At 36.6% G+C, this 14,320-nt stretch overlaps 1 protein-coding gene across 2 annotated transcripts; it reads right to left on the reverse strand.

The window, feature by feature from the left end:
- Nucleotides 1-1,785: 1,785 nt before the first annotated feature.
- Nucleotides 1,786-6,402, reverse strand: LOC110904034 (alpha-dioxygenase 1). Of its 2 annotated transcripts, none has more exons than XM_022149844.2 (10): nt 6,223-6,402; nt 5,868-6,134; nt 4,064-4,213; nt 3,836-3,966; nt 3,469-3,682; nt 3,238-3,383; nt 2,904-3,131; nt 2,586-2,788; nt 2,260-2,503; nt 1,786-2,156 (listed from the first exon to the last, which is right to left on the reverse strand). In XM_022149844.2, the coding sequence occupies exons 1-10, from the start codon at nt 6,340-6,342 to the stop codon at nt 1,931-1,933; spliced, it is 1,929 nt and encodes a 642-aa protein (XP_022005536.1). In that variant the 5' UTR covers nt 6,343-6,402; the 3' UTR covers nt 1,786-1,930. The 2 variants fall into 2 exon arrangements, with proteins under 2 accessions (XP_022005536.1, XP_022005535.1); XM_022149843.2 differs by having other exon boundaries at nt 3,833-3,966.
- Nucleotides 6,403-14,320: the final 7,918 nt, after the last annotated feature.

Raw genomic sequence — 14,320 nt, forward strand, 5'->3', positions numbered from 1 at the left:
ATAAGGCTAAGAATGAAGGTATTTTGGCTGGTATCAAAACCCCCTTGAATGGTCCGGTTATTTCTCATTTATTCTATGCGGATGACGCTCTTCTTATGGGAGATTGGTCGAGGAATAATATTGATTGTGTGGTTCGTATTCTCAGGATTTTCCATTTGTGCTCTGGTTTAAAAATAAATCTCTCCAAATCTAACCTTTTTGGGATCGGAGTTAGCAATGATGAGTTGGATATTATGGCGAACCTGATCGGATGTCAAGCGGAGGCGTTTCCTTTTAAATATCTCGGGCTGACGGTCGGTTCTAACATGAATAGGGTCGCCAATTGGAAACCGGTTTATGATACTATAGATGCCAGGCTTGCTAAATGGAAAGCGGTGATGCTTTCTATGGGTGGGAGAATTACATTGATCAAATCGGTGCTCGAAAGTTTACCGAATTATTTCTTTTCGTTGTATAAAGCCCCTGTACAAGTTATTAAGGATCTTGAATCCAAAATCAGGAATTTTTTATGGGGTGGAGGTAATGATTATAACAAGATTCATTGGGCAGCCTGGGACCGGGTGGCCTGCCCATTGGAAAAAGGTGGTCTGGTCTATGTAAGCTCAAACACATCAATATTGCTTTATTGTCCAAGTGGGGCTGGCGGTTCAAGGTGGAAAAAGATAAGCTATGGGTGAAAGTTATTGAGTCGGTTCACAAATCGAACGCTATCAAGGAAAGTTTTCCGGTTAGAAATTTCATGGGGGGAGTTTGGTGTAGTATCGTCAAAGTTCTGAATAACATCTTGATTGACAATAAGCCCATGAAAGATTTTATTAAAGGGGATATGGGCAATGGGGAGAATATTCAATTCTGGTTGGATTCTTGGCTAATTGAGGGCTCTCTAAAAAATCGTTTTCCTGCCTTATTTGATCTGGAGGTTAATAAAGATTGTAAAGTGGCTGAGAGACTGTGCAGCAACAATAATAGAATTACTAGTTATAATTGGAAGTGGAAAAGAACTTTGGAGGCAGGCCAAGAGGTGGATGAAATGATCGACTTGTGTTCTCTGCTTTTCGAAGTGGCCAGCAAGGAAGCAGCGGACGTCTGGCTTTGGCTAGGCTCGGCTGATAATCAGTTCAGCGTGGGATCAGTCAAAGAGATGTTGACTAGAAATTATTTTCCACAGGGCAATTATATCCCAAGTATTTGCAGATGGCTCCCTCGTAAATGTAACGTTTTCATATGGAGACTTGGATTAAATAAGTTGGCTTCAATGGATGCTCTAAGGAAAAGGAATATCAATATGGGGAATCAGAATTGTGTGCTTTGCGGTGACGCAGACGAGACAGCTGAACATCTCTTCACTTCGTGTAGTTTATCCTCGACAGTTTGGTCTATTGTGTCTTCATGGTGCAAGATTCCTTTTATATGGGCTTTTTCGGTCAAGGATCTTCTCGAAACGCATGAATTCATCGGTCTTAAAGGGAAGAAAAAAGTTTTGATCCAAGGTATTGTTAGAATTGGTTGTTGGAGTATTTGGAAGGCCATGAACGAGGCCAGATTTAATAACAAAGGTGTCAAGCTGGAGGATATAATTCGGGAGATAAAATCCATCGGCTTTTTTTGGTTTAACGCGAGATCTAAGGATGGGATGGTCAAATGGGTAAATTGGTGTAGTTTCAATAACATGTAATTTTCTCTGTTTGTTTGTTTGTTTTGCCGCCCTTCTCGGGTTTTGGCGTTCGGTTTTATGATATTCTCCTTTAAAAAAAAAAAATCTAATTGCCTTTTATTTAATCAAGATACATATAATATATTATTCATTTATTCTATAAGAAAATTAAATAACGCATACTAAGCAAATAGATTAAATAAGGCACCCCCAACAGATGCAATACCTATACATATATACCAAACATGTAACATATTTTTTTCCATCAAAGCATTATCACTTGGGGAGACGAAAATAAATTGGTACGGGATTATGAGGTTCTGGGGTAGCATCCCACACCGAAAAAGCACTCGTTGAGTTCATCCATCTATCGCTCATCTCTGGATAGTGTCGGTCCAACACATCTTTCAGACTCTCTGTTGTGTTTACCCATTCGAACCCTTTTTTCGTGTACACATTTTCGTTGAAATCGCTAGTGAAGAATCTATCCGCTTGGAGTCGCCTGCACACATGACCCAATATATTTAGTTGGTATATATAATTGATCCATTAGTTTGTTAATTTACAGTTTTCATTCTCTTTATCGTAGTGATTTGTATATATACCTTGAGGCCATGGCTAGAAAGATTATAAAAGAGGTTTCGCTAATGGCGAACCCATTGATCTTTTTCTCAGCCATCAATCCTACTAACAAATCAAGCTCTTCGACATCATCACCGTACACTTCACGCAATGTGGCAATAGCTTCTTTGTCCTCCGTTAGATCTTCCCATTTGGAAATTGGGATCAAGAAAAGTGATCTACGGAACTCATTGTATCTTGCTACTTTCCTCTCCCTATCCCTATAAACTGCACGCATCATGATCATATGTTAGGATCAAAATAAATCATGTATGTACACATTCTTTGGTGAAAGAAAATAGTATCGTACTGTCGAGTGATGCTAAGTCAATGTGGTCAGGGCGATCTGTCCCGTCCACGTTTTGAGGCACAATGTCCCTAAGCCAGACTGGATAGTTGAATAGCTCAAGCGCCCCACACGCTTGATGTCCCATGGATACCATTTGTGTGGTAAATCCAATTTTTGATAATTCCTTTTCTCCATTCTTTCCAATCAAATTGATCATGTCAATCCTGAATATAAATTAATAACTATGAGCATACTTATTTGTTGGTTATTACATGAAGATACAAAGAAGTAAATTGTTATTCAAATTAAGAGAAAATAACTTAGGTGCGATTTACATACTCCTTGGTAATCTTTGGAGACTTGTTAGGTCCTGGTGTGGAATTAACATCCCTTATGACAAGTTGATCAGGTAAGAGAGAATGCATTCGATAAACACTTGTAAACTCTTCTGTTAGCGAGTAGGGTACCCCGTGGTTTTCGGGTTTCTTTAGCCCTACTAGTCCTCCCAAAATAGATCCTCCAACATGCCCAAATGTGTCCTTGAATCTTTTCCCCAATAGCCCATACCTTAATATATCATATTTCAACAAAATATTAGTAAATATGCTTCATTTCATGAATGTAATTAACACATAAGACTAGATTAATTATTTATTTTAAAGTAAGTAATTACCAGTTAGCTCTCATTCCAGCAACAAGCATGTCAGTTTTGAGAAGCTCAATGGTCCAATCAATGGTGTGCACCTTTGCGATCACCGCAGAAGTTACTAGTCTTGCGTGGCGATACAGATCTTCATCGTCCAAATAAGGATATTCTTTCTGATTGACATAAGTATATTGTAAGCCACTAGCTAGCTAATAAACTAAAAATAACTAGCTACATGTTTATCATATACACATATACCTTTAAGGCGTCACAAACCGCATTGTGCTCGTGGATAAAGAGGGCTTGCAAAGTTGACACCCCAATCCAACTATTACGAACGTCTCCCGCTATAGGCAATCCATCGTTGTCATGTTGAAGGAGACCATCATCTGCAATCTTGAGCTTTCCGTCAATGAACGTTCTTACGTGACGTCCAGCCTTTGAGTTGCTTCCATATACCACACTCCCATCCCTGTACATATCATATATATCCCACTCTTAACTTCGTACTATTTATTTGTATATACAATGATTGTCTTTCTCAATTCTTTTATTATAACTTTGAGAGTTTTTAACAATGCGAGGTTATAAAATATGATTAATTAAATTATAGAAATCATACCACCAAGGAGTTCTGATGTTACGATGACCTTTCTTAATGTCAGAAAGACCAGTATCGATTTCTTTAGTCTCGAAGAACTTGAAGGATTTGAGAGGGCATTCACTTGCTACTTCTGCTGGCGCCCTAAGCTCAATCTGTTATCATAATAATCCATGGTAACATATTATGTGTTAGTACAAAAGTTCATCCTTCTTATGTCACGAGATTATATAATATCTTGATTAATCGAACCTGATTTGTTTCTTCAAGGTGATCAATCCAATCATGAATCATGAACTGAATCCATGAAGCAGCAATCATGTTGAACTGCTTTCCGGTGTCTATAAGTTGTTTACGTGCTAGAAGCTTTGTTGCTACCAACATCGGATCCGGCTTCAACAGCTGCACACAGAAATACGTTTTAGTACAATTGTCTCACCCTACATTCAAAGCTCGACTACCATTTCAAATTTCTTAGGTTTATTGTGAGTTGCATTGAATAACTACTATTAGATGAACGAACTTTTTTGCATGTTGCATTTTTATCTAGAAGTTATTTACTTGCTTTAAATTTGATAGTAATATCAGCTTTAGACAAGAACACAAGCAAAGGATGACACTTGTATAAAAATGATTATAAAATTTATAAGGTATAATAAGAATGAAATCTTCGAGACCTGCTTGTTTAATTTTTACTGATTAGACAAACGTGTGATTAATAAACTGGATATGTACTCATGATCTAATGGTCTAGTAGGATGGTGTTTTTTTTTCCTCATAGAAAATGAATTTAAATCTTTGTAAGTGAAAAGTTGGATGATATTTATGTGTAAAAAATTCTTGTTAAAAAGTGGGTTTCGTGTATATCATATCTCACTTTAATCTCATTGATAATTATGTCGGATAAAATTGCTATTACCATCTAACGAAAGGAAGTCAGGTCATTGTCACATATTATATAAAAAGGAAAGTATTTAGACTAAAAAATTTTAATCTTATTTTATAAATGTTGGTGTGGACCTTACGTGATGTTTTAATGGGATATATCGGAGTGGCAGTTAGAATATCTAGTACTGCCAATAACTACATTACAAATGAAAACACGAAAGAAAGAATAACAAATCATGAACAATGACAGTGAATCGATCGGTATGTTTATATATGACTTTTGTATTATCTACAAGAGTAATAAACATCTAATTTAAAGATGGACAGAATTCTCTTGATGATTATTAAAATTTTAGATAATCACGTGTGTCAAGCTTATCTGACCTTGAGATTTATATTTAGAATTAATTAGTAAGAATATCGATATACAAAGCTCTAAGCCTCTAATTATGAAGTTGGATTAATTAGTATGAAAAAAGCCTAAAATATATAGATATACAAAGCTCTAAATATTAAGTTTGGTTGAGACAATTGATGATCTCTAATATACTCCCCTCATGTAGACCTAATAATGCTTACATAAATACACGGAAATCACCCAAATGACTATCAAACTATCACTAATTTATTTTGCAAAACATGTTACGTAAATTTAAGGATATATGCAGGGGCGGATGTACCATATGAGAAGGGGTAGCCTCCGCTACCCCTTGGCGCTCCGGCGGTAGTGTAAATTTTGGAAAAAATTGACATTTTTTTAACCTTTTTTCGATTTCGTTACCCTTTTCTTTTAAGACGTTACCCCTATGAAGATTTTCTAGTTCCGCCACTGGATATATGTATAGATTTGTGCTAGGATTTAAAAAAAAAACATGTATAATCTTTTTAAATATCATCCTAAACATCTTACAAATAAAACTTTGGGAAAAGTTCGTGTCTAAAAAGCTTGAAAATTAAAGCAAAGACGTCGTGGTTGCTTTTTCTATCATGTCTCTATTAAGACTAACTTGAAATAAAATAGTAAAAGGATATACTAATATTTTTCTTGTGCTCTTTGTCAATCAAAACCTAAAAGAAACCCTAATTAACCAGTCAACGTTGTAAAAAATAACTAGCTAGTGATATATATGTCAATATGTGTTAATTTGAAGTTCATCGATTAATATACCTTCTCTTTCTGATCAACGGGGGGCATGTTACGGCCAATGAAAGTTCCTTCACTGCCGGCACTTTCATTGAAAGGATCGTTAAACTTTCCATTGGCGGTCCTGAAATCAACGTCATCGGTATCAAACCGAACCCCTACCCGAGTTTTCCCAACATTGAGCAGATTATACTTATCATGAAGACTCCGGCGAATGGCCAAGTAAGTAAGACCTAAGAACACAGGAAAACGGTGCCATCCTATCCCGGATTTATCGACACCATGAATGATCTGCCAAAGTATTATAATCTTAGAATGAGCTATAGTAAATTAAAAGTTTAATTAAGTGTTTAATTACATGCATGCAGCATTAACGTACCAAGAAGAGAAACTTGTCGATGAGTGTCATCCTTTCAAAGAGTTCATGAAAGTCGGCATGGATGAAGTGTTTGACGGGTGAAAGAAGTTGTTGTTTTGCAAAAGACATGAATGTTTTCATTTTGGGTATTGATGAAGTGTTTGATGGGCAAAGTGAGATGTTTTTGTGAGGTTTACAATGCCAAGATGGCCTATATATAACATTATAGATATAGATATGGGGACTTTAGACACGCTTGTGGTTTGACTCTGAATATTCAATAAAATTGAGTGTGTACGTACAGAAATGAAGAAGATTAGTTACAGTCTTACAGAAAACTACTGTAAAGAACCACAATGTGGACATTTTCTAAGTCAAAAATGTACAACCAGTCAATCACTAGCCACTACACATTATATAAAATACAAAAATTATCTTAGCACAAGTATGTTGTTTGAGGTAGGACCGGGTCAGATAATTTATCCTCTAAAATTATATCATCGTGGAAGTTTAGTTTTACAAAATTAATATAACTTTGATTATGAAACTACTACGTAACTGAGAAACAATATAGGCTTTTTCTTAATAAACTGTTTAACTCGTTTGACAAAATATATACCATTTTCATTTTATCCATTTGATTGTTAAAGACCAAGTATATATCAGATCGATCTTAATTAATAATAAGTTAACATTTCTACCTGTCATAATTAAGTAAAAGAAATGAGTTCTCACAGGTTAATGATATTTAGTATATCTGGTAATTCACTACAAGAAATCTGGCTTTTAGCGACAAACTCTTTAGCGACGAAATTATGTCGTCGCGATAGACAACATGTAGCAACGAAAATTGGTGGCAACAAGTTTTTCACAAATTTTCATTTTCTGAACCCTGTAGGGACTAAAATTCGTCGCTATAGGTTTGGCGGGATGGAGGGAAAATATCCCGCTTTGGGGAAATATGTGTAGCGACTAATTTTCGTTTTGATAAAGAAAATCTTTTTCTTTTTCATTTTTATTAACCTAAATGGGGCAGAAAAGTGAGAAAAAAAAAACTATTTTTGCTAACCTATTGCGACTAAATATAGTTCCTATAGGTCCGGGCATTAATTTTTAATTTATTAAATAATAATACACCAAAAGGTACCGGTCCATATCTGATTTGCAACTTCAGCCCTAAACCCACTCGTAATTCCCTTCCTCTCATATGGTGATTTACGGCAAGAGACCACAGCCTTCACTCGTCGCTTGTAAGCCCCATCCCTCTTTTTCGTCATTTACGTTCGTTTAGGGTGTAATTGTTCTATCTATTTACAGATTTCCGACAAGAAACAGAACGCAACAATGATTTGTTGTTCGTTTTGGGGCTATTAGGGTTCGTCGAGCAAGTCCAGTGAGTTCAATTGTAAGACGGCGATAACAGTGGCGGAAAAGTCTTTTTTCTTGTAGTGATTAGGCAAGTTGGAGTTGGAACAAAAACCTAATCATAGTTGAAGTTGAAAGCTAAAAGCTTAAACTTTTATTTAGAACTAAAATCTGAAACTAATTTGATTGTTGAAAGATATTTGACAAATTAGCTGCAGCTGAAAAGTATGAAATTTATTATATAAACATAAAACAGACCTAAAATAAGAAATATATTTAGACAATTTGGTGCTAAAAAGTTTGTGCTCTTTAGGTGTTTTTAATTAAGATTTTCCCATTAAAAATATATTTCTAACTCCCACATCCATAAACTTTTAGTTTAATGACTATTTTTCATAACTAAAAGTTACAAACTAATCTTTACTTATTATTAAAGAAGAATATGAGCTGATCTAACAAAACCTGAGGTGTCAGTCTCATATATATGCCAACAATTGTCATACCCTCAATTTTCACATGTGAAGTATTACCATGAGGCGTGTGACTAACCAAGATCATTTCACTAATTATATTGAACAATAAGTACAATAAAATAGTTTTCATCACTACCAATACGATTAGTGACTATCAGCATCTAAAGTCCAAAGTTTAAAGTTCAAAAACAACGTTTAAATTTAATAGCGGAAGCATAAGTTAAACAGTTCAAACAAGAGTTCAAAAGTTCATAATTATTATTAAGAAACCCAACATGGGTCAAACAACCACTACACTCCCCGCTGCAAGCTCCTGAGTTGTCACTGAGTACCTGCAAAGCATGCAGTAAGGTGTCAACATAAAGATGGCGAGTTCACGGTTTATTCAGTTTTATTTTCAAAAGCTTGTGTTGTTAGATTACTCATTTATATCTGCCATGGGGAGCTACCCCATATGTAGGCTACTAAAGTCCGTAATATTGAACACTTTGCGACTCGTTGTATCGTTGTTGCCCTGTTTGTATGTCACACCCCTATTTTTCCACGTGTCACCGGTGGGCCCGGTGGGGGAGTATCGTGACGTAGTTGATATCATCATAGTCAAACAACACAAATTATAAATGCACAACGGAAGCAAAAAGATAGATTTATTTCAACCAAACAAATTATAATATTCAAATATCACAATGTAGCTGAAATAGATCCACAGGCGGATCAAAATAAAAAGGAGAATTGTTCAACAGATTTATTGCATCCGAGCTTGCAAGACTCTAAACGATGCTAAGGAGAGGCCAGCATATTACGTGTAGAACCTGCACTTAATCTTTTTGGGGAAAATACGTCAGTTTACACTGGTAAATACAATTTAACTGACTCATTTTGAAAATGTTTTTAAAAATTGATTTGAATGCACATGGCACAAAACTTTTTATAACTTGGGATAATTAATCAAATTTAAACTTGTAAAAGAATTACATGTTTTTTATGCGTTTAGTCGCCCGGTTCGTACCGGATTTAAGATTAATAGACACACCACATAGTATAAACCCACGGCGGGAAACCAGCGGTTATACCTTAATTAAATATGGACACATTGTCGGGTGTACGCCTACACCCGCGTGTCAAGGTCGTGGCCATTTCATGAATGATGCTAAGGATATCCAGGACATGGTCATTAAACTCCCAAAGGCGTAAAACAAACAAAACAAATTTTCAAACGGGTCATCTTGATAATACTTAACCACTAATCGATTAAGGTCAAATGCCCGACCAAGCGGTATTTTATATACCGTACCCCAAGCCCGTATAAGGGAAAATAAGTTAAAAGTATTTACCTGAGCAAGTATAATTCACAATAAGCAACTGCACGTATCTTTTACTGGATCTCCTATTCTGGAACGAAGGTTTATAATAACCTATTAGAATCCTAACGGGTCTTTAAATTAGCCTAAGCTTAGACCGGTTAGTTTCAAGAATGAATACGGTTCAATCGCATGAAAGGCGAAGACCGGTTTGGAATGTGGTTTTGACCCGACAAGCTCGCATGCTTGTTTAATATGGGTAACATAATCACATTCTGGATTTTGAGACAAAAAGGATATGGTTTGACCTGTTTCGGCTAATATGTGTAAACTAGTTACATAAGCCGATCCGAACGCGAAAGTGCGTAACGGGTAACCATATAAATCATATACAAGTTTCCTGAGTTAATATGCACCAAATATGTTGTGATATCAGTAAGATATGTCCTATTATGCCCAAAATAATTTTTAATTCAAACTATGCCCCGAAAGGGCATTTTAGTCATTTTAAAGGGTGTAAAAGAGTTAAACTAGTAACCTGAGTTATATATCTGAATAAATCAGTAAATATACTCATTTTAATGGGTCATAACAGTATAGTGTCATATATATGTGAATTTTATAAATTATAACCATCCTATGCACCGAAAGGGCATTTTGGTAATTTCACATAAGCCTAAAAGGTCAAAACTGGAAACCTGAGTTTAAAACTTTAGTTTACTGTTATAATATAAAAATTTACTGAATATATCAGTAGGTATTAACCCTTATACATATAAACTAGTTTTGATACATACTATGTCGTAAAAATGCCTAAAAAGGCGATTTGGAGCCATTTCCGGGTTTTGTATAAAAAGCTGGTATTTTTAATATTCCAGAAGGCTCAAAATAATTATTTTAACATAATAAATCAGTAGAAAAAGGTTTGAGGTCAAAAGGATTTATAAAACTCATTTTATAGCCTAAAAGGATAAAACCGGCAATAACCGAAATAAGCTTAAAACTCTAAGTTATGCTCCGCCTAAAAATAAATAAAAATCTCCAAAAATCCCAAAATATTATTATATCTCAATGGGCATAAAGTTTGATATTAAAATTTGGGTTTAGATACGCTATATGCTAATTACGCCAATTAATTACTAAGAATGCTTCTAATTACGCTAAGGAGCATAACTCTTAATCTAGACATCAAACTGATGTCAAAGTTTGGGTACAAGTTAATCCAGTAACTAAGATGTCTACTCTTTTACATTTTTAAAAATCATATTTTAAGGTCATTTGGGCATAATGGTCAACATATGAGCATTTAACGGAAACTTGCATAATAATTAGACAACTAGTGAACCAAGTCGTATAAACACAGAGGGTTATACTAACATGTAACTAGGTCCAAAAGAAGCTCTAAGGCAATCCTAAACTTGGCCTAAACGGGTCAGAACTGAAAGTCAAAGCGAAAGTCAAACTATGTGACTTTCGGTTCCAAACCGGGTCTAAACTGAAAATTGTCGAGTTGAACATGTTTAAACATGTTCTTACATTAATTACCAAGTTATATTAATGATCAAACAGGTTGCATATATCCTATATTGCTAATTATGTATTAATTTGGAATTAAGCATTCTGTTGACTTTTTAAAGTAAGCTTTGACTCGACAATTTGCATAGTTAGAGTGGGAATCTGGAAATACCCTTTTAAGGGTTTATTGCCCACATAATTACCTACTTATAGGTATTTTTAATTCGAGATTTGGCTGAGTAATTATTGTTTAATCTCGAAGTCAAACCTTAATTACGACGGTTTGACTCTTAAACTAATTAATTAAGCTAAACCGGATTAAGGGAGGTTAAGGACACTTACAAGGGTCCTAAGTATGCTTATGGAGCCTAAGAAGAGTTGGTTGCTGTCCAGGAGCTCCAGAGAAGTGTCTTGAGTGAAAGTGAAAAGGAGCAAGTCCAATGTCACAACTTCAAGTCCCTATATAGTGAAGTAGGGAGCTCAAGATCAAGCCAAGATAGTCTATGATGGTTACAAGATCATCCCAGGTGTCCCTAAGATGCTATATACTGCTTATCATGCCCCTGATTTCGAAAACCATATTACTAAGGCGGTGCAACAGGCTGAACAGGCAGCTGTCCAAAACCTGCTGCCAGCGACAGGCTTACGGACCGTAAGCCTAAGCTCTTGCGGTCCGTATGCCTCTCTTGCGGACCGTATGCTTATACGGTTGCGGTCCGTAACCGACCCTTGCTCAAATCGCCCAGATATGCTCCTTGCGGACCGTAAGCTTAAAGCCATACGGTCCGTAACTGATGGTCAGAAGCCAAAAATCATGCAAACTTCCAAAATTTGACCATGCAATTGTGTAGTGACGGATTCTCATGCATGCTTTGCAGTAGGGGACCATGTGGGCAGGCTTTTGCATGCCTTGCATGAACTTTCTCACTTTGGATCCTTATGGCAAGGTTTGAAATGACAGAATTTCCAAGAATGCATCTTGGATTCTCTTGAGGGTTGGACATGAATAATATATCAAGTGTAATTCTTTTAAATCCAGAATTTATTTAGCGAAGGTTGTAATAACAATTCATAGAATCCATTTTTCCATATGAAAATGGAAATTTTATTTATTTAGGAACAATCCGGATAATATATTCGATGCTTATCAAATGATTTAAGGATCTTGGGATTTATAATTTGGGTCGCTCAGAGGTGTTTTAATAACATGTCGCCCTTGGGTCGTTCAGATGTATTTTTAATAACATGACGCCCTTATTAAATCCTACCATACATCTTTATTTGATCCGGGTTCCTGACACGTTTGTCTCACATGACACGTGTCTTTATTTTATTGGGCATGAATTTTCGAGGTGTTACATCCTCACACCCTTAAAAGAAATCTCGACCTCGAGATTTACTGGAACAATTGAGGGTATTTTTCCTTTATCGTGGATTCTAACTCCCACGTATATTCGGGACCTCTGCGGGCATCCCACTTGACCTTGACAATAGGCACATGCTTCCTCCGAAGCTTCTTTACCTGTCGATCCTCAATCGACACAGGTGTAACACCTCGAAATTTTGTGTCCAATAATGTATTGACACGTGTCTTGAGTTTACACGTGGCATTTAATATTAAATAAAGGACTAAAGTTGACAAACCTTGAAAGTATGTAAATTCAAGGGTTATAAATGTCAAACAAGGGTAAGTATACTGTATAGTAACCCTAAACGATGCTCGTACCTTCAAACGAATAAATCATGGATCGTACGGAAGCGAAACGCGGAAGAAAGTGAGAGATTACAAGCTGCAGGGGTTAACTGTGTCAACATGTTTAATTATACCTCTGAGTGACCCTTTGACGTACCCGAGGCTTTGTAACAGTAAAATACACTCACTAGAAGGTACTATATAAATTCCGCGAAGTTCCGTTTTAAAACGAGAAAGTTATGATCAAATTCGTACGAGAGGGGTTAAAAGCGTCAACAATGAAAGTTAAGGCTTCTCGGATAATAATTAAACTAACCGGGGGCTTAACAGTACGGGTAAAAGGCATGAGGCCCTTAGTTGTAATTAACCGAGGGCCAAATCGCAAAGTTACCCCTTCAAACCCGAAAGGTCAGGTTATTAATTACCGAAGATTTCGTTAATCATTACAAAAGATTTAAAAAGATTTAAAAACAACCCTTACGGACCGCAAAGGTCCTGCCTTACGGACCGTAAGGGGGTAAAAGATTTGGCTTGTCTCCGCCACAGGCTTACGGACCGCAAGGCCCAAACCATACGGTCCGTAAGCGATGCCCAGCGACAGAAAGTTGGCTGTTGGCTGTTTAAAACGTTAAGACATTAATGTATGGGTTTCCCAGAGGTATGGGCGACCCCTAATCACTCTCTAGCACTAGAGGACACATGTTGTTGATCAAGGGGCATGGGTAGACATGTTTGTCAATAATCTAAGGCCTTAGAAGTACTATATAAAGGCCTCATTGCACAACATGTTACTCACACCTTCTCTGCCTTCATTGATCACATCTGGAGCTCAACATTTCCTCTCAAGTGTCCTCTAAGCAAGCATAAGATCTCTGTAAGTCGTTCAATCCTTTGTGGTTTAGTTTTGCTTAGTTATATAGCTAAAAATCAAACCGCCGTAATTACGGTTTGACTTCGAGATTAGTCTGCAATGACTCAGTCATATTTCGAATTGAAAGTAGTTATAAGTTGGTATTTATGTGGGTAATAAACCCCTAAAAGGGTTCCCCCTGATCACCACTCTAACTAGGCCAAATGTCGAGTCAAACGTATATTTAAAAAGTCAACAGAAAGCCGTTTTTGCGATTCTTGCATAATCTGTAATGTAGGTGATATGTAACCTGTTTGAATACTCATAAAGGATGCAACCTGCTATAACTGCAGTGAGAAGGGGAACATTAAAAGCAACTGCCCCAAGCTCGCCAAGAAGACTGAAGAAACCAAGAAGAACAATGCTAGAGTCTTCAAGATGGATGTGAAGGAAGCTTTGCAAGACGACAACGTAATCACAGGTATTTTTCTCGTGAATAATATCTTTGCAAGAGTACTTTTCGATTCAGGCGCTGATAAATCCTTCGTAGACCAAAAATTTTGCAAATTGCTGAACATGCCTGTCAAAACCCTAAATGTAAAATACGAGGTAGAGCTAGCAGACGGCATGGTAGAAACCGTCTCCACTATACTAGATGGATGTGTGATATCCATTAGGAACCACTCTTTTCCACTATCTCTACTCCCCTTCAAACTGGCTGGTTTTGACATCGTTCTGGGTATGGACTGGTTATCCCACAACCAGGCCCAGATCGTCTGCAACAGAAAACAAATAGTGCTAAAAACTCCGACTGGTGAATCGCTTACCATTCGAGGAGATACGTAGTACGGATTGCCCGAGAACGTAACTATGCTCAAGGCTTCTAGATGTTTAAAAAGAGGCTGTGTCATCTACATGGCAC

The sequence above is a fragment of the Helianthus annuus genome, chromosome 14 (genome assembly GCF_002127325.2).
Source record: "Helianthus annuus cultivar XRQ/B chromosome 14, HanXRQr2.0-SUNRISE, whole genome shotgun sequence".
Lineage (NCBI taxonomy): Eukaryota > Viridiplantae > Streptophyta > Magnoliopsida > Asterales > Asteraceae > Helianthus > Helianthus annuus.